Source organism: Phyllostomus discolor, chromosome 6, assembly GCF_004126475.2.
Source record: "Phyllostomus discolor isolate MPI-MPIP mPhyDis1 chromosome 6, mPhyDis1.pri.v3, whole genome shotgun sequence".
Classification (NCBI taxonomy): Eukaryota; Metazoa; Chordata; class Mammalia; order Chiroptera; family Phyllostomidae; genus Phyllostomus; species Phyllostomus discolor.
The window spans coordinates 34574305-34594557 of record NC_040908.2 but is presented as its reverse complement, the minus strand read 5'-3'; the positions used below and the strand labels follow the sequence as shown (position 1 = coordinate 34594557).

The 20253-nt window shown below is 37.5% G+C and overlaps 1 protein-coding gene across 2 annotated transcripts in view; it reads left to right on the top strand.

Moving 5' to 3' along the window:
- The window catches only part of PSME4 (proteasome activator subunit 4), a 93387-nt gene that overhangs the window by 71390 nt on the left and 1744 nt on the right, over positions 1-20253 (top strand). Inside the window, exons 34-46 of one of the 2 annotated variants that reach the window (XM_028516497.2) lie at positions 358-427; positions 1343-1468; positions 2203-2355; positions 4279-4383; positions 4956-5047; positions 6002-6133; positions 6477-6685; positions 8416-8501; positions 12111-12239; positions 13159-13314; positions 14920-15082; positions 18360-18493; positions 19633-19771. In XM_028516497.2, the coding sequence (XP_028372298.1) occupies positions 358-427; positions 1343-1468; positions 2203-2355; positions 4279-4383; positions 4956-5047; positions 6002-6133; positions 6477-6685; positions 8416-8501; positions 12111-12239; positions 13159-13314; positions 14920-15082; positions 18360-18493; positions 19633-19767 (1690 nt within the window). In that variant the 3' untranslated portion in view covers positions 19768-19771. Of the gene's footprint in view, positions 1-357; positions 428-1342; positions 1469-2202; positions 2356-4278; positions 4384-4955; positions 5048-6001; positions 6134-6476; positions 6686-8415; positions 8502-12110; positions 12240-13158; positions 13315-14919; positions 15095-18359; positions 18494-19632; positions 19772-20253 lie in introns of both variants that reach the window. The other variant, XM_036027945.1, reaches the window with a different exon arrangement.

Sequence of the window (20253 nt, the reverse complement as noted above, 5' to 3'; positions counted from 1 at the left end):
TTCTTGTTTTGTTTTTTTTTTCCCACCGAAACCCTTAGACTTCTAGTCCCACCATTATACGTCTAAGGCGTTTGTTAATAGCTGCCCTAAATTATATTCCTACCTGTTAATATTAAACATGTCTAAACCAGCCCAGAGAAATACTTATTTATCTCTTATTGTTGACTCCAGTAATTTATGTCATAAGGATACAGTGATCTGATAGATTTTTGAGGCCAAGACTTTTAGTGATGTACTCTTATCGCCAAACTTAGCATCTAATTAGAGTTTATTAAAAGTGCCTTCTAATGCTTTTTATCCATGAAGCTCTAATATTTTTTTCTATGTGTGTTACAAATATAAACTCTTACTGTGTAGGAATATGGTTGTTTATGCTGGTGTGGAAGAGCAGCCCAAGCTCGGCAGAAGCAGGGAGGATTTGACAGAGGTAAGCATTCCATTTTCACCATGTGTAAACACTTATGGTGGTTCAAATGCATCTTAGTTTTAGCCAGATTCAATTTAAACTCAGTTCATGTTTTTCCCCCAATTTGTGTATTTCAGTATAGCCCTGGGTTAAATATTGGTAAATGCGTACTCCCTACTCCACCCCTACCTCTCTCTTGTTCTCCCCATTCTAGTAAAGCCAGTTGTCTGGAGTCTGTCTGTGTCTAAGGTTACTCTGAAGTTACTGCCCCACTTAGCACTCACTTGGGCACCACTTTATGTAGTGATGTGCTTGTTTTTTGTACCATTTCTGTCTGCCAACAAACAAGCTTCTTGAAAGCAAAGACTGGCTTTTAGTTTTTTATTGCATATAAATGATGGGTACCCAGTAAATAAATGTTTTTAGTTTTAAGTTGGAACTCCTTAGTCTTCCTGAAACATTTTATCATTTTGAAAATTGATTTAAAGACGTCGTCTAATTTTATGTCTTCCTCAGTTAAGTTACTGGTGTTGTAGCTTCATTTTCTAATTCTGAACATAGTTTACTTTTTAACCTCTGATACTTTGTAAAAATTTACTGGGATTTAGTTTGTAGTTTGGGGACTTTTTCTAAATTGCACGTAAGATGGTACACAGTAGCATTACGTCTTCATTTCTCCAGCAGATTTGCTGGTTTGAGAAATGGAGTCCAAACTTAAAAGATCTGAAGGAAACTTTTAGCTATTCTTAAGAATTTAGCAGTTTTAGGAAGCAATGTTATATTGGTTTTAGAAAACTTCTAAGCACTAAAAATTCTTTGGAACAAAAATAGCCTACTGTTGAGTATTAAAACTTTACAGATGAATTTTAATGTTTTCAGAATTATGTTTTTAAATATATTTTAAACATTGAATGTTGTTCTTTTTTAATTTTATAGGCAGAACAGATTATATTCGATCATTTTTCTGATCCCAAGTTTGTTGAACAGTTAATTACTTTTCTATCTTTAGAAGACAGAAAAGGAAAAGATAAATTTAATCCTCGACGTTTTTGCCTCTTTAAGGTAACTGTGTTCTTTATATACCTTCTTTATAAAGCTTAGTGTTTGTCATTTTGTAGGTTCATGTATTTTAAAGTATTTGATTAAAGTTTGAATTTATGCCCTTGCTGGTGTGGCTCAGTGGATTGAGCACTGACCTGCAAACCAAAGGGTCCCTGGTTGATTCCCAGTCAGGGCACGTGCCTGGGTTGTGGGCAGGGTCTCCAGTTGGGGGCGCGTGACAGACAACTACACATTGATGTTTTTCTTCCTTCCCCTCTATCTAAAAATAAAGAAATAAAATCTTTAAAAAAAATAAAGTTCGAGTTTAGTCATTTGTTATTTTCATTTAAAATGACTCCAGACGTTATGCCAGTCATAGTGATTGTGACTTAATGTCCTAGAACTCTTGCTTAAAAAAGAAGAAAAACTTTTTAGTATTTATCTTTAATAATTATAATTAACAGTTTAAGCAAACAAAATACCCCAGCAAACTATACTCATTTGATTTTTTTGAGGGGGGCGTGATATTTTTAAGGTATAAAGATTATTTGTCTTTTTTATTGATTAACAATACCTTTAAGATAAAATGGTAAGAATACTGCCATTTTACATATCACATTAAAATATAAAGTTCTGGAGGAGAGAACTGTTGGGTTTTAAAAACAGCAGCAATATAGTAAACAAATACAAGCATAATCATGGTGGAGATGATAGTCATTTAAATACTGAGGAACTTTCATTTTTTGTTTTTACAGGGTATATTCAGAAATTTTGATGATGCCTTTTTGCCCATTCTGAAGCCCCATTTAGAACGTTTGGTTGCAGATTCACATGAAAGCACCCAGCGATGTGTTGCAGAAATTATAGCTGGCTTAATCAGAGGCTCCAAACATTGGACATTTGAAAAGGTGATGTATTTGTACAGTACACTCTGTGTTAAAACTACATTTTCCAATTATGCAGCAGTTCCCAACATATTAGGTATTAATACTTAAATGAAATGTTCAATTCCATATTGCTTTTGAGTATAGGCCACAAACCATTGATACATAGGCAATATTCAGTATCTTCTAAATTTTGAATTATTTGCCAACATTGTAGGGGGGGGTCAGGATATGTCATACAAAAAGATTTTGGTTTCTCTTGAAAAATAGGAAGATCCTAGAACACTGGTCCCACATTATGCACTGTATCAGTTGGCTAGTGCTGCTCACGGGTTTCTGCCTTCATGGGGCACTCTCCAGCTTCTGCTTAAATTCCTTCTCGTAGCCTCCTTGGCCACCTACATTGCAAACTTGGTCTTGTAGGCCGTTTGAATTGGACATACACATACACCCTTTTTTGGAGGGCGGGCATCCCACTATTTAAAAAAGTTTTATATATTGGCTCGAAGGTTAATTTCTTAGCAAAATGCACGAGACTGAAAATAACCTTGTGAAATGACTGGAATGCTTGAATATAAGGCAGGCCATCATTTCTTCAAAGAGAAGACAAGTAATTGTTTTTGGCCAACTTAATTACACATAGTTTTAGGAGGCCTATGGACACTTTTTAATATATTAGTTATATATAATCAAATCTCCTATTAAATGAAAGTATCTTAATTATATTTAAGCATGTCCACATACCCTTGTCATCTTGTCTTTTTTTAGTTATTTCTTTTCCAGAACACATATCCCTTCCTTATAAATTAAGATACAGCTTTAAGTTATTTTTGTTTTTTTTTTGTTTTTTTGGTTTTTTTAATCAATGCTTGGTGCTACCACTGGAAATTTTATCCTAAGCCCTCCCTCCCCATTTGTTCTATATGTGAGAGAAACATTAATCAGTTGCCTCTTGCCTGCTCCCAACTGGGGACTGAACTTGCAACCCAGGTGTGTGCCCTGACTGGGAATCAAACCGTCAACCTTATGGTTTGTGGGATAAAGCCCAGCCCCCTGAGCCACACCAGTCAGGGCTCTGTGTGAGTCCTTTTTAGTAACGTGCAGTCCCTCGACCTGCAGTGTGGGCATCATTTGGGAGTTTGTTAGAAAGGTAGGATCTCAGGCCCTACCCTGATTTAATGAACCAGCCTGCCTTTTGTCAAGATCCCAAGGTGATTTGGATTCCTATTAAACTGTGAGGAGCATCTGGATACATATTTGCAGTCTCTGTATAACTGAACAGTTTTAAAAGACTATTGACAGCGATCCAAAACTTGAAATTTGAGAATTATGCTACAGATGAAGACTAAATTGTATTAAAATGTCATTGCTTCCTATATTAGAATTCAATCATGTGGCCTCAATAAGCATGCAAAATTTTGAAATGATGCAGATTTTTTTCCAGCCCAGTATCCTCTGTTATTTAAAATTGGACCTGGCTGGTGTAGGTTAGTGGATTGAGCACTGGCCTGTGAGCCAAAAGGTCACCTGTTGGATTCCCAGTCTGGGCACATGCCTGGGTTGCAGGCCAGGCCCGTCCAGTAGGGGGTGTGCAAGAGGCAACCACACATTGATGTATCTCTCCCTCTCTTTCTCCTTTTCCTGTTCTCTAAAGATAAATAAATAAAACTTAAAAAGAAATTTTTAAGAGAATTTTTCAGTAGCATGATATTGTAAGGAATCATGCAAGGTGTCTCCTCTTTCCTGAATAAGTTTTTTGGAAAAATTCACCTTATAACTGGGTATGTCTGATGAAAATACAGTGTACTTTCCTGGATTATTGGAGTGTTCTAAGAAGAAATTTAAATGCAGTTTTTGTGTTTGTATGTGTTTGTTTCTTGGGAAAGATAGTTGAAGAAATATGTTCTAATTATCATGAACTTTTTCCTGTGTTTTTTGTTTGAGTAGGTGGAGAAGCTTTGGGCACTTCTGTGCCCTCTGCTTCGAACGGCGTTGTCCAACATCACAGTAGAAACTTACAACGACTGGGGAACTTGTATAGCGACATCCTGTGTAAGTTCTCCTGCTTGCTTTTTGTGTCTATAACTCACCTATTCAAACATTATGCTCTGTCTCAAAATCTGACATCTCATTATACCTCTTGAATCATGAAATTTTATTCATAGTTGTATCATCTTAACACAATTGGAAATGGATCTGTTCAGTCTTGCAAATAAGCCTTGAGTGATAACTTTAACAGATTATTATATCTTCTTGGCCATGGTTTTCACAGTATTTTAGATTAGGCCATAAGTCAAATCATATGTGACTTACATATAGTAAAAGCCAGATGATACAGGGTTATTGGTGTTATTTTTAATGCTAAGTAAATCCATAGCTCATATACTTTGATTTAAGGAAAATCTATTTAGCTAACAATTTTCTCATTGTTAATCTTTGTATATGAGCTATGATAACATATTTAGATTTGACTCACTTGTGAGTTTTAATTTGATTTTTTTCCTGTGCCTATAGTTATATATGCATTTATTTATAGATAACACTTATATTTCTAAAATAACAGAATTTGACTTATTTACAGAATTGTAGACACCTGTTTTAATTGTTTCATATTTTCAACGCAGGAGAGCAGAGATCCCCGGAAACTTCATTGGCTTTTTGAGCTGCTATTGGAGTCACCATTGAGTGGTGAAGGCGGGTCCTTTGTAGATGCATGGTAAATAAAAAGAAACTTATGTAGATACCAAAAGACTTTACAGCAAAACCTAACATGTATGTGCTTGATGTATGAATGGAAGTGAACTGCCTGTGCTCATGAAGGCTAGATAATGTTACTGCAGTTAAACCTTGAACAATATGGGTTCAAACTGTGCTGGTCCACTTATGTGCAGATTTTTTTCAATACATATGCAGTCAGTCCTCCATACCCCAGCTGTAGCACCCAAGGATTCAGCCAACCTTGGCTCAATAAAGGAATTCACGGATGCAGAGGGCCAACTGTATGCTTTGTTGTACATCGTTTTATATTGGGATCTTGAACATTGGATGATTATGGCATCCCTAGGAGAATCCTGGAACCAGTTGCCCTGCAGATAGTGAGGAATAATTGAAATTTGGGGGATGTCAAAAGTTACATGGGGATTTTTAACTGCCCAAAGGTCAGTGCCCTTAACCCTCATGTTGTTTAAGGGTTGCCTTACTTCTGTGAGATAGGATGTGATCCATTTCAGTACAACATAATACTAAGTAGAGTTACTTCTCAATTGGGAACAAGTAAGAGAAATGGAAACAAATAAGTTAGATTCAGCCTTCACTTTTCTATCAGGACTGCCTTTTTGTCCCAGGACAGTATTAACTTCTTTCTCACAGCTTCTCATTGTTTACTCTTTCTTATTAGGAAAAATATATTGGGTGGAGTATCTTTCTCTTATAGTGGATAAGAGAAAGAATCCTAAATAATCCTGTTAACAAGAATAATTGTTTAATTCTTGATAGTAGACATAAAATGAGAATACAGAGAAAATGAGGCAGGGAAAATGAAATCTTTATAATATAAAGGTTTTTATTATTAGGTGAGAAAATGGACACTTTTCAGTGGATACAGACATCGTTAATCTATACTGTCAATATGTAAAGACCCTGACAGAGCTCTCGTGTGCTTTCGTTTTAGTCGACTCTATGTTCTGCAAGGCGGCCTTGCCCAGCAGGAGTGGAGAGTGCCTGAGCTATTGCACAGACTGTTGAAGTACTTGGAACCCAAACTCACCCAGGTTTACAAAAATGTCAGGGAAAGAATAGGGAGGTAGGTATTATTTTCTCTGTGGTTCGGCATACCTCTTAAGCTCTTTTTATTAAATTTTAATATCTAATGATACACTGGTTATGTTACTATTGAGTTTCATGCTGTCCTCTTCCTCAAATTTTGTTTTGTGTTGTGGGAACTAGACAAACCGCTCTGAATGTCACATAGGATGGCGGTGTGCTTGAAAGCCAGAGTCATCGCACCCCAGTTCTTATCTCAGAATTGCAGGCACAGGCACAAAAGACCCTCTCCAGGAATTGTCTTTGTTGAGTTATAAGTTCTGAACCCTAGTTTTATTGAGAACATGGGATCTCTTCTTTACTGTACGTATTTTCTTTTCCAGTGTGCTGACCTACATATTCATGATAGATGTTTCTTTGCCAAACACTGCGCCAACCACATCCCCTCGTGTCCCTGAGTTTACTGCTCGCATTCTAGAGAAATTGAAACCCCTCATGGATGTGGATGAAGAGATTCAGAACCATGTTATGGAAGAAAATGGAATTGGGGAAGAAGATGAACGAACTCAGGGCATTAAACTCTTAAAAACTAGTGAGTAGCAAGTTAGTAGAAATTTGCTTAAAACAGACATTTATTTATATTTTCCTGTGGCTTTTTTCTCCCTTTTTTATTATGATAAAATGTACTTAATATAAAATAGTAGTAGCATCAAATGGATTCACATTGTTGCGCAGCTATCCCCATGTGTCTTGAGTACTTTTTTCCATCTTACAAAATTGAGACTGTGCCCATTAGGCAGCAACTGATTCTCCCCTGGCCGCAGCCCCTGGCAGTCGCTGTTTTACTTCCTGTCTCTGTGATGTTGCCTAGTCTAGGCACCTCATATAAGCGGAATCATACATGTCTTCTTTTTTCATTTTGCATAGTGTTTTCAAAATGTTTATTTCTCTGTTGGTGGACATGTAGGTTATTTACATATTTTTGCTATTGTGATTAATACAGCTATGAGCTTTGGTGTGGAAGTATCTGAGTTCGTGCTTTCAATTCTTGTGTATAAATTGCTAGGCCATATGATAATTCTGTGTTTTAACTTTTGAGGAGCCACCAAGCTATTTTCTGTGGTAGCTCCACCGTTTTACATACCAGCAGTGCAGCAAGGTCCATTTCTTTCAAATCTCTGCCAACACTTGTTTTCATGACTATAGCTATCCTATTGGGTGTAAAGAAGATATCTCATGGTTTCGATTAGCATGTCTCTAATGTTTAGTTATTGAACATCTTTTCGTTTGCTAATTTTCCATTTTTGTATCTTCTTTGGGGAAATGCCTATTCAAGTCTTTTGCCTGTTTTTGATTTAGGTTTTATGTTGTTGAGGAGTAGTTCTTATATGTTCTGGATATCTCTTATTTGATATATGATTTTCAAATATTCCCCATTTTGTGGATTGTCTTTTTACTCTCTTGATAGTGTCCTTTGATGCGCAAGCGTTTTGATTTTATAAAGCCAAATTTATCATTTTTCCCCTTTTTACTTTTTTTACTTTTGGTATCAAAAAAATCATTGCTATATCCAATGTCATGAAGTTTTTCCCTTAGGCTCTCTTCTAAGAGTTGTATTTATCCCTTATGTTTGAGTCTTCCATTCACTCTAGTTTTTGTGAATGGTATAAGGTAAGAGACCAGCTTCACTCTTTTTGCTCATGGATGTCCAGTTTCTTAGAACTATTTGTTGAAAAGACTTTCATTTCTCTATTGAATAGTCTTGACACTCTTAAAAATTAATTGGCCAAATGTGTGAGGGTTTATTCCTAGGCTTTCTAGTCTGTTTCATTGGTCTGTATGTCTGTCCTTATGTCAGTATCATACTGTTTTGATTACTATAGCTTTGCAGTAAGTTTTTAAAATCTAGAAGTATGAGTCCTCCAACATAGTTCTTTTTCAAAATTATCTTGGTAATATGTGGTGTCCTATTGTTTTTATATCTAAAAGTTTTTCAAGGATTCTAAATATAAACAACTAACATAAGTCATTATTTTTGCTACTTTGGGATTATTGAAGGCTAGTTTTATTTGGTAGACTTGTTAATTTGCTGATTCATTCTTTGAGAGTTGCTTCAGCATTCTAGCTTGGTTAACACCTTTTATTGTGAGCCCTGTGATACTGCTAATTGGTGTCTAACTTATGAAGCAATATACACAATATGTTTATTAACACTGAAGCACTGTCAGAATGGCTATCTGACACCGGCATTACAGTACTGTTGTACTCTGTGGTGTCTAATTGGATAACAAAGACTGATTTTGCCTATTCATTTCCAAATAGTATTGAAATGGCTAATGGCAAGTGCAGGAAGATCCTTCTCTACAGCAGTCACAGAACAACTTCAGCTTTTACCTTTGTTTTTTAAGGTACGTTTATGCCTAAAATTAAGAATGCATTGCCTTTTGACCTTCAAAAGAGATTTATACCTATCATCTGAGGGTTAATAGGTTTTCAGACTGTGTTGTATAATTTGGTTGTGTCTCAAAGAAATAGGATAGCCACAGGAAAATCATTAGGTGATAGTAGTTCAATATTTGTTGAAATACCTTTGTAATATTAGGTAGGAGTAGGATCTTGATAAGGTGAAAAGTTTATAGACAGAACATTGTTTCACTGATAGGCAATGTCCAAGTAATAGTTAGAAAAATACTAATAGCTAAAAAGAAAAGCCACAATGAAATTTTGGAATATAGCTATTTCTGACTTTTTAACACAGTGTGTAATGGACCTGAAGATCAAAATGGTTGGTATATTGTATTTATTTTACAGTGCTAAATGGCACTGTAATTAGTTCTAGCAAATAACTATGGGAAGCCACTTAGGTATATCTGGTAATCATATGACCTTGAAATTTTATTTGACAAATGGTATAACCTGAGGTGGTTTTAGTTACTCCTCTAGTTGGAGGATGAAGGTAATAAAACTGAGATAGAAAAAAGGGGTCAGGGGGACTTCCGGCAAAGATGGAGGTGTAGGTAGACACACTGCTCCTCCTCGCACAACCAAAAGAAGGACAACAACAATTTAAAAACAAAAAACAACCAGAACTGACAGAAAACCAAACTGTATGGAAGTACTACAACCAAGGAGTTAAAAAAGACACAGTCATCCAGACTAGTAGGAGGGGCAGAGTTGGGCAGCCAGGTGGAGAAGACTTGAGGCAAAGCAGCAGCTGACAGACCCAGAGAAGTGGCAGATTGTGGAGTGGGGCACGGTGCACAAGGCAGCTGGAGGACTGAATGGTCCCACATTCACACACAGATAAACCAGGTGAAACTGGGGAGCGGGACAGACCTCGCAGCCCAGGGTCCCAGCTCGGGGAAATAAAGCCTCAAAACACCGATTGAAAACACCTGTGGGGGTTGAGGTGCTGGGAACGACTCCCAGCCTCACAGGAGAGTTCATTGGAGACCCACAGGGTCCTGGAATGTACACAGGCCCACCCACTCAGGAATCAGCACCAGAAGGGCCCAGTTTACTTGGGGGAAGCGGAGAAGGTGACTGAAATTTGCCAGAGAAGCAGAGCAAGTGCCATTGTTCTCTCTCAGAACCCTGCCCCACACACAGCGTCACAACCCAGCAAGGTGGGTTGCCCCACCCTGGTGAACACCTAAGGCTCCACCCCTCACTATGTAACAGGCGCGTCAAAACAAACAAAAAAAAGAAACGGCCCAAACAAAAGAACAGATCAAAGCTTCAGAAAAAATACAACTAAGCGATGAAGACATAGCCAGCCCAGTGACTATCACATGGACAGTTCAAAACACTGGTAATCAGGATGTTCACAGAATTGGTTGAATTTGGTTGCAAATTAGATGAAAAAATGAAGTCTACACTAAGTGAAATAAAGGAAAATGTACAGGGAACCAATAATGATGGGAAGGAAACTGGGACTCAGATCAACAGAGTGGACCAGAAGGAAGAAAGAAACATTCCAACTAGAAAAAAAAGGAAGAAACAGGAATTCAAGAAAATGAGGAGAGGCTGAGGAACCTTCAGGACATCTTTAAATGTTCCAACATCTGAATTATAGGGGTACCAGAAGGGGAAGCGGAAGGGCAACAAGTGGAAAACTTACTTGAACAAATAATAAAGGAGAACTTCCCCAATCTGACAAAGGAAGTAGATTTCCAAGAAGTCCCAAAGAAGTTGGACCCAAGGAGGAACACACCAAGGCACATCATGATTACATTAGCCAAGGTAAAAATGAAGGAGAGAATTCTAGAAGCAGCAAGAGAAAAGGAGGCAGTTACCTACAAAGGAGTTCCCATCAGACTGTCAGCTGATTTCTCAAAAGAGACCTCACAGGCAAGAAGGGGCTGGAAAGAAGTATTCCAAGTCATGAAAGGCAAGGATCTACATCCAAGATTGCTCTATCCAGCAAAGTTTTCATTTAGAATGGAAGGGCAGATAAAGTGCTTCCCAGATAAGGTCAAGTTAAAGGAGTTCATCATTACCAAGCCCCTATTATATGAAGTGTTAAAGGGACTTATCGAAGAAGGTCAAAAATATGAATGGCAAAATGACAACAAACAACTATCAACAACTGAGCCTTAAAAAAGAAAACTAAGCAAACAACTAGAACAGGAACAGACCCACAGAAATGGAGATCACATGGAGGGTTAGCAACAGGGGAGTGGGAGAAGGAGAGAGGGGGAAAAGGTACAGAGTATAAGTAGCATAGATGGTAGGTAGAAAATAGACAGGGGGAGGGTAAGAGTAGTATGGGAAATGTAGAAGCCAAAGAACTTACATGTATGACACATGGACATGAACTCAAGGGGGGAATGTGGGTGGGAGGGGGTGTGCAGGGTGGAGGGGAGTGAAGGGGGAAAATGAGACTCTGTAAAAGCATAATCACTAAAATATATTTTTAAAAGGGGGGGGCTCAGGAGGATCCCATCTGAAGTTTGGGTAAAGAACAGGGTCTTTGTCACAGTAAGGTTTTGGTTAAGTTCCATTTGTTATGGGCATGCAGAGAAATGTCATACTACTAAGCTTTGAGTATTTTATGTAAGTTGATACAATCCTTGGTGTGTTAGAGAAAAATAATTTGTTCTTGGAAATTTATACTTAAAAAAGAAAATACACTTAGAATATTTTCGAGAATACTTATTTAAGAGTTAGAGACAAATAAAATAAGGTAGAATGAATGTACGTTGTTTTATGAATTTGTCTTTGGGACCCTAAAACAAAATTAAATGACAGAAAAAGGCAAAATTAAATAAATGAACCATGCCCCACTGTGTGTCTGTTTGGTAGGATAAATACACAGAGCAGTGACTTTTAAAAACTTAGAAATTCATACATGCCTTGTAGATGATGTCCTTACTAATTTTATTGGAGTGAAACTATTATGTGTATTGTATAATAAAGAGCAAATAATAATTGTCAGTAGGAATCAAGATTTTTATCATGAAAGACAAGAGATATAAAAAGTCCTAGCTGTTTAGTAAATCCCTGTAATCCTAAATTTGAAACTATGGTTTTGATCTCATGACACATTTCTATTTAGAAAATATGCTTATTTGCTAGTAGTGTCCACTGAAAAAGCCCAGGACCACTAATCAACCTACTAGCAGGCAGTACTCCTAGTGCCCAGCCTGCAGTTTCTAAGTGTCATCTCCCACTAGAAAAACCAGGGTTGGTTGAAGAAATGGCTGATTTCAGGATTAGACCAAGAAATGTGTACGATATACCTAGGTCATCTTGTCATAGTGGAAACCAGGGATGCTATAATCATTGTAAAGGACCTAGGAGCCAATTTTAGCATCAGTAAAAAGAATAACTGCAATGGATCCAAGTCACTGAGTTTGTTGAAATTCATTCATTCATAATGATACTATTTTTTCTTAATCATTGTTCGCTTTTGGAGGTTAGAAGGGAAATCATTCTGAGTGTGGGAAAGGAGGTTGCCTTTGTACTTATTGGCTGTTATTTTTCAGTTTATGTCTTTGGTTTGTTTTATTCTCTAGATTGCCCCAGTAGAAAATGACAATAGCTATGATGAACTGAAAAGAGATGCAAAGTTATGTTTATCACTAATGTCTCAGGGGTTGCTTTACCCTCATCAAGTGCCTTTGGTACTTAAGGTGCTAAAACAAGTAAGTGTATAACAAATACATATATATATCTTTTGGTTGGAAGTTTGGCTTATCATTCTAAGAATTTCACAAAGTCAGCTGCAGTGCACAGCAGTACCTGATACTTGTTTTCATTTTGAGTTTTCTTTTAGTATAAAAGAACACATGTATAGACCAGAGAACAGACCTAGATTCCCTTATCTGGCTGTCACCAACTTCTGTGGCCTTGGGCAGGTCACTCAACCCCAAGTTCTTCTGTATACATAAAGAGTTCATGTTGAAGCACCTAGGGTACGAAGCGCTCATGAGGGGAGGGAATGGCCATTCTCTTTTATCATTTCCCCATTATTTTATTCACTTAAATTCCTGGCTGATGGTGGAAAGGCGTAGGTGATTTTATATTTTCTGACAGCATTTTTAGTAAACTGCGAGCTCAGCTTTATTCAGGTCATACATGTATTATATAATACAAAAAAAATGAACCACATTCCCATGGTTTTCAGATTTTTTAAGTTTGAATAACACTGAAAAATGTTTTAATGGCTCAAAATTTTGGTATTTTTGTAGTGGAATGTAGTAGTTCTCAATCTTTTTTGTTTTCAATGCCCTGCTACTATAAAAAATAAAATAAAACAATGTGCAGCTCTTAGAGGAGTGAGTCTTTAATTATAAATCATTCTTCTCTTCTAAAATTGACTTGTGTTTGTGTGTTCCTTTCCCTTTACTCTCAACCATTCATATATCCTGAATGCCTTTACCTGAAATAGCTCATATAACAACCCTTCATTTAGAAGGAACTATAAGGTGCGGTTCCTCTAACTATACCTGTAAAATAGGTAGAGTTTTTTTAGAAGATTATATAATTTGTGGGTAATTTCAGTGTCTGTCATCTTATTCTCTTGTCAGCATTGTTTTCATTGTTTTTACTTCTCATTCTCAGACAGCAAGAAGCAGTTCTTGGCATGCTAGATACACAGTACTGACCTACCTCCAGACCATGGTGTTTTATAACCTCTTTATTTTCCTCAACAATGAAGATGCTGTTAAAGACATCAGGTGGCTGGTTATAAGTCTTCTGGAGGATGAACAGCTGGAGGTAAAATTTAAGTTAAAGCAAATCAAAATATAATAAATTTAAAGAAAGCATCATGGCTCCTTTTAAGTAGTATTTACATATTGATGTGTTCTATTAAAGTGTAAATTTTAAAAGTGACTTTCATTTTAAACAGCCCTACAGGATTAGTTTTGATACCCTAATCGTGATTTCCTGTAGTACAAATGGTAACAAACGTTGGCCAGGTCTTGTCCTGGTTTCTCTTTTGTGAACCAGCGTTTTCTTATCTATGAAATTGCATGTGATAATACTCTGTGTATCTTGCCAATTTTTAAAGGACTTATAAAAATGTACATGAAAGTGGTTTCAAGAGAATGAAAATCTACATGTAAATAAATGCATGTAGTAAAATCCCATAAACTTAAAGATAGAATTGTTGTCCCCTATTATTTTCTTTGGTAGAGAAATTAAAAATAAGTTTTGTGGTGGGACTATATTCAAGTTTTGTATAAAAAGGTATATTTACTAGTTGAAATAGCCTAATATAAGAATAGCATGTTGTAATAAATGTGGAATAAGATATAACTTCCAAAATTGGCTTTAGGTTAAGAAAATGTAATTGAAAATTTTACTCATTTTATTTTATGGGCTTAATGGGTTTTCCATGTAGTGGAGCAATGCCAGTTACTATGTATTGTATCTGAGAGCACTGAAAATAGAGTATATCTATAGGACTTGGGAATGGGGATTTCTCCACCTCTCTAATGAGCATATTCATTCTCCAATCCAGCTTCCTTAAGTTCTTTGAGTGAGACAGTGTCTACCAGGGGTGTCCATCCTGTAACCCGCAGGCCACATGCAGCCCAGGGTGGCTGTGAGTGTGGCCCAACACAAAATCATAAATCAAAACTTTTTCTGTTACTGTTTTTAACTAAAGAACGCAAATGGGAAGGTGGAACTCGAAAGTCAGTGTTTAACAACTTCAAAGACTATAGCAGTTGAATTAAAGTTTAACATTTTCTGGACCTTGTTTTACAGCATTTTTATATATTATTTTTATATTTCTGTCCAGGTAGTTGGCTTAAACACAGTTGTTGCCATAAATATAACCATCATGTTTATTAAAACTATCATTTTTAAAATGTGCTGCTGAATATCAGTAATAGTTAAATTTATGGTAATATTTATGGTAATATTGGGAAAAAACTTTGTTTGGAGAAATGTTTAAAGAAAGCTTTCAGTAGGAAAATATTTTGTGGAGTTTAATTTTATATAAAACATTTACCCAAATGTGGCGGCTTTCTTCCACTTGGGGGTTATAGACCCTTTGACAGTGTGATAAAGTCTCTGTATTAATATTGTTAAAAACTGCGGTGTCAGATGGGTACTAGCTTTATCAGGGTGATCACTCCATAAGTTACATATATGTCTAATCACTGGGTTGTTCACCTGAAACTGATACAATATTGTGTCTACTATAATTGAAAAATAAAAATTATTTTTTAAAAATCTGTATTAAGAAACTGCAAAAGAGCATTTATACAAATGCCAAGGACAGTGCCCCCCGCAGCTCCCATACTGCCCTCTGGTCTCTGTTATTCCACCAGGTTTGGGACCCTAGCTCTAATAAAGTGATTGTCTCTGCAGGTTCGAGAGATGGCTGCAACCACCTTAAGTGGTCTGTTACAGTGTAACTTCCTTACCATAGACAGTCCTATGCAGATTCATTTTGAACAACTTTGCAAAACAAAACTACCGAAGAAAAGAAAGCGAGACCCTCGTTTTGTAGGAGATACGATTCCTTCTGCAGGTAACAATACTGGTAGGAAACACCACATTCTTTTGGGAATTAACCAGGCTTACTCAACAAATATTTATTGAATATTGTATGTGCCCTAGAGCTGTGCTAGGTACTGGGAATAGTTGTCTGTGTTTTTGAGGAGCTTCGTGTATAGAAGGCAAGTCCTGGTATTGTAAAAGCTAAAATTGAGATAGGAACAGAGAAACCTGTACACTAACATAAACAAGAGAAACAAATCAATTACAATGTCATGTTCAAAGAAAGATTTAAATGTGCTTGCAAAGAAGCATCTGATTTTGCCATAAGTAACTTCAGTCATAAGAATAATGAAAAATAAAGATTATTAGTAAGTAGGAAGCTTACTGAATTTGCAGTGAGTGCTTCAAATATGAAGCCCTTAAATGCTGATTATAGCAGGCACTTAATGATGTCATATAGTTACCTAATAGCAACTTCCAAAGAATTTCCAATGTATATTCTAGTTTCTTTACTTGAGAACTTCATGTATTAATAACTAAGTACTATAGGAGTTTCAGGTCTTTATTATATTACTAAATGGCATTCTTTACAATTTTGATGACTCCAAATTCCTTTTTTTCCTTTTTTAAATATATTTTATTGATTATGCTATTACAGTTGTCCCATTCCCCCACTTTATTCCCTTCTGCCCTGCACTCCCCTCACCCGCATTCCCCCTCCTTAGTTCATGTCCATGGTCATACTTATAAGTTCTTTGGCTTCTACAGTTCCTATACTGTTCTTAACCTCCTCTAGTCTATGTTTTACCTACAATTTATGCTTCTTATTCCTTGTCCCTTTTCCTCCTCTCTCCCCTCCCACTCCTCACTATAACCCTCCCTGCGATCTCCATTTCTCTGATTCTGTTTCTGTTCTAGTTGTTTGCTTAGTTCACTTTTGTTTTTGCTTTTTTAGTTTTGGTTGTTGATAGATATGAGTTTGTTGTCATTTTACTGTTCCTATTTTTTATCTTCTTTGTCTTAGTTAAATCCCTTTAACATTTCATATAATAAGGACTTGGTGATATAAACTCCTTTAACTTGACCTTATCTGGGAAGCACTTTATCTGCCCTTCCATTCTAAATGATAGCTCTGCTGGATAGAGCAATCTTGGATGTAGGTCCTTGCCTTTCATGACTTGGAATACTTCTTTCCAGCTCCTTCTTGCCTATAAGGTCTCTTTTGAGAAATCAGCTGACAGTCTGATAGGAACTCCTTTGTAGGTTACTGTCCCCTTTTCTCTTGCTGCTTGTAAGATTCTCTCCTTTAACCTTGGGTAATGTCTTCACTTCTTCCTCTGTTTTTTGACCGAACTCAACCATTCCTGTGACCATCCTGATTACCAGTGTTTTGAACTGTGCATCTGATGGGTTGGCTCTCTCTTTATCACTTAGTTCTATTTTTGGAACTTTGATCTGTTCTTTCATTTGGCCCATTTTGTTTTGTCTCAACATAACTTTTATATAATAAGGGGCAAAGCCTTAGGTATTCCCCATGGTGGGGCAACCCACATTGCTGTGTTGTGGCGCTGTATGTGGGGGAAGGGTCCAAGAGGGAACAGTGCTGCTTTCTAGGCTATCAGTCACTTCCCCCACTACCCACAAGCAAATTGGGCCCTTCTGGTGCTGATTCCTGGGTGGGTGGGCTTGTGTATGTTCTAGGACCCTGCAGGTCTCTCCAGTGTACTCTCCTGTGAGGCTGGGAGTTTCTCTCACTGCCACCTCAATCTTGACAGGTTTTCCCAGTTAGAGGTTTTGAGGCTTCTATTTCCCTGTGCTGGAGCTTTGGGTTATGCAGTCTTTCTCACTCCCCAGTTGTTCTTCCCAGTTATCCGCACACAAATGTGGGGTTGCCTCCTACCGGTCTGGGTGAATGTTTCTTCTTTAACTCCTTTGTTGTTGGGCTACCATGTAGTTCGATTTTCTGTCAGTTCTGGTTATTTTTTGTTTTTAAATTGGTTGTTTCCTTCTTTTGGTTGTATGAGGAGGCAAAGTAAGTATACCTACGCCTCCATCTTAACCAGAAGTCCAGATTCCCTTTTTCTTAACTTCAGTTCCTTATCCCCACCACGTTTCATGTATACCATATAATACACTTATAAATACATAAACACACACATCTTTATTAAAATATAATGAAAATCGGAAAACACTTTAATGTAACTTACATTGCTAAAGAAAGAATATAGACCCTGTAGAATACAAATACATTGCAGTTCTGTTTTGAGTTTGTTTACCTAATAAATAGAGAGGTAGTTGTATCCAGAAAAGAGGGGTCCAGTTTTTATTGGAATTTGTTTTAAGATCAAGGATTACACTTTTGCATATGATATGAACCAATCACAAAGGCCATTATTTTGTTAGTTTTAGCAAATCTATGACATTTCTGACCTAGATGTAATTAGGCTATCATTGATGGACAGCTATAGGATGTCTTTAGTTCAGCCTCAAACTCATGTTTTCAATGTACGAGGCCTGCCCAGAAGTCCAGCCATTGTTAATATAACTAAAACAGTTTGCACAGCATTGATGTAACCTGACAGCCAAGGAGAGTGGACTGGAATGTGCATGCATGAACAATGACAACCTCACTGTACTAGTAGTCACTGGGGGGCAGTAGATGCCATTGAGTGAGCATGTGTACTGTGTGGCAGTCACATTCAAAATGACTGAGCTAGTAGAGGACTGAATCTGCATCAAATTTTGCAGTAAGCTTGGACATTGCTCTGCAGAAACTGTTCAGATGATTCAGAAGGCTGTAGCTATGGGCAGCTGGTGATTGGCAGTTTCATCACAACAACATGCCTGCTCATGCATCACATCTTGTACAGAGTTTTTTGGCAAAACATTGAATCACCCAGGCAACTCAGCCCCCCAGCAGCCCAGACTTGTGTCCTGTGACTTTTTTCCTAAAACTAAAATCTCCTTTGAAAGGGAAGAGATTTCAGACCATCAGTGAGATTCAGGAAAATACGATGAGGCACCTGATGGTGATTGGGAGAACTGTGTGAGGTCCCAAGGTACCCATTTTGAAGGGGACTGAGGCATCCTTGTCCTGTGTACACTGTTTCTGGTATCTTCTTCAATAAATGTCTCTCTTTCATATTACATGACTGGACAGACCTCGGATGTGCTTAAAGATTCATTTTAAATGCAGAAATTTACACGCTGAACACAACTAACATAATCTGAAACTAATTTTATTTCACTGTACCATGTGCAATGGAGTCCTATAAATATTTGCATGTATATTGCTGTTTTCTTTGCAGAGTTGGTCAAACGCCATGCTGGGGTGCTAGGACTTGGTGCATGTGTTCTTTCTAGTCCTTATGATGTTCCTACCTGGATGCCCCAGCTCCTCATGAATCTGAGTGCACATCTGAATGATCCTCAGCCTATTGAGGTAAAATATCTTCCTTGTTAGTTTCTTTGCATACATATTAGCAGTGATGTTTTGTATTACACTATACTGATCATTTCTGATACACTCTGGACTGTCTGCTTATCAGTAATTATTAAAGTCTTGCAGCGACTCTGCTCCTGTGTATATTTAAGGTCTTTTGGTAGCAAGGAAATGACTAAACTATCCTTCCCAGTCCAGTGAAAGTAAAGCATTGTCAGTGTTGTCAGTATAATCTTATACTTCTATTTTACTAGCATGTTATACAAGGGCGGGGGGTCCAAAAAACCCAGAATTTATTTATAAAATATTGTGTATTTATTCTTACGTATTTAAACTTCAGTCACCTTTTGAACTCATCGATTTTGATGCCTTTTAGTGCTTCTGCTGTTACTGTTTCACCTCTGCCACATCAGCAAAATGTTTCCCTTTGAGGGCTTCTTTCATCCGTGAAACCAAAAAAAAAAGTCTCTTGACCAGATTGGGTGAATAGGGAGGGTGGGGTACAGGGGTTGTGCCATTTTTGGTCAAAACTGCTGAACATTCAGTATGCAGTAGGCAGATGTGTTTGTAAACCCCCCCTTATGAAATGGGCAAACTTGTTGAAAGAGTCTTCAAAAAAATTCACTGAAGCCAAACGCAGCCTCTCACAACGCCACCAGTCAGCACACTGATACAGTGATGGGTTCCTAGGACACTCACCTAGCAGGGAAGCCTGTACTACAAGGGGCCTCCCCTCCAGAAGATAATTCTTTTTCGGGGATTCCCCCCTTATATCTGCAAAGTATCGAATTAGGAGCTAATATGAAACAGGAAATTAGGGTGGTAGTATTTAGTGAGCACCTATGTACCTAAATTAAACAACTCATATGCTTTTGTCCTTTTCACCTTAGTAAATAGATATTAGGTATATATTGGAACTTGTTTAATAATGTTTAAGTTTCTGTAGCTTGTCCAGGTGATTCTAAAGTGAGCTTGTTGGCTTTGAGAAGTAAGATTGGCCTGTTGGTTCTGGAGCATTTAGTGAGCAGTGAGATCTGAAGTCTAGAGGGTATGTGGCTTAGCTGTAGGTCTCCTAAATATAACCCTGTTCAGTGTTCGGTGAGATCAAAATAAATGTGTGTGGGTTGCCCACTCTACAGATGACTGTAAAGAAGACCTTATCTAATTTCCGAAGGACACATCACGACAACTGGCAGGAACACAAACAGCAGTTCACAGACGACCAGCTGCTTGTTCTCACCGATCTCCTCGTGTCACCTTGCTATTATGCATAGAAGGGTAAGTCAGCTGGGTGCCAAGTTTAAAGAAGTCTGACATGTCAGGCAAGTGTCACTGGTTTGATGACTGAGAAGTGGGTGTTCGTAAGTTTTTTCTTTCTGCTGATAGTCTTAGATGTCATTGTTTAGATAAAGTATTTTTAGTATAATTTTTGCTGTGGCCAGTGGAAGTAAGTTCCCAGAGAAGTTTTCCTTGCTTTTCTGCTTCAGGTATTGGACAAAGTAGGCTTAGTAGCATGGAAGTGATTGGACAAAAGAAGTATTATTCTTAGTTGCCTCCCAAGTGAGGGGCCTGGCATTTTGGGTTGCCCCGAGGACTCTAGGTTCTATGTTGTAGTGAGAACATTTCATCTGGGTTCCTTTTTTTTTTTAATTTAAGCTTTTGTTTATTTATTTTAGAGAGGGGAGAGGAGGGTGGAAGAGAAGGAGAGAAACATCGATGTATGAGAGATCAGTCAGTTGCTTCTCACCCACCTCTGACTG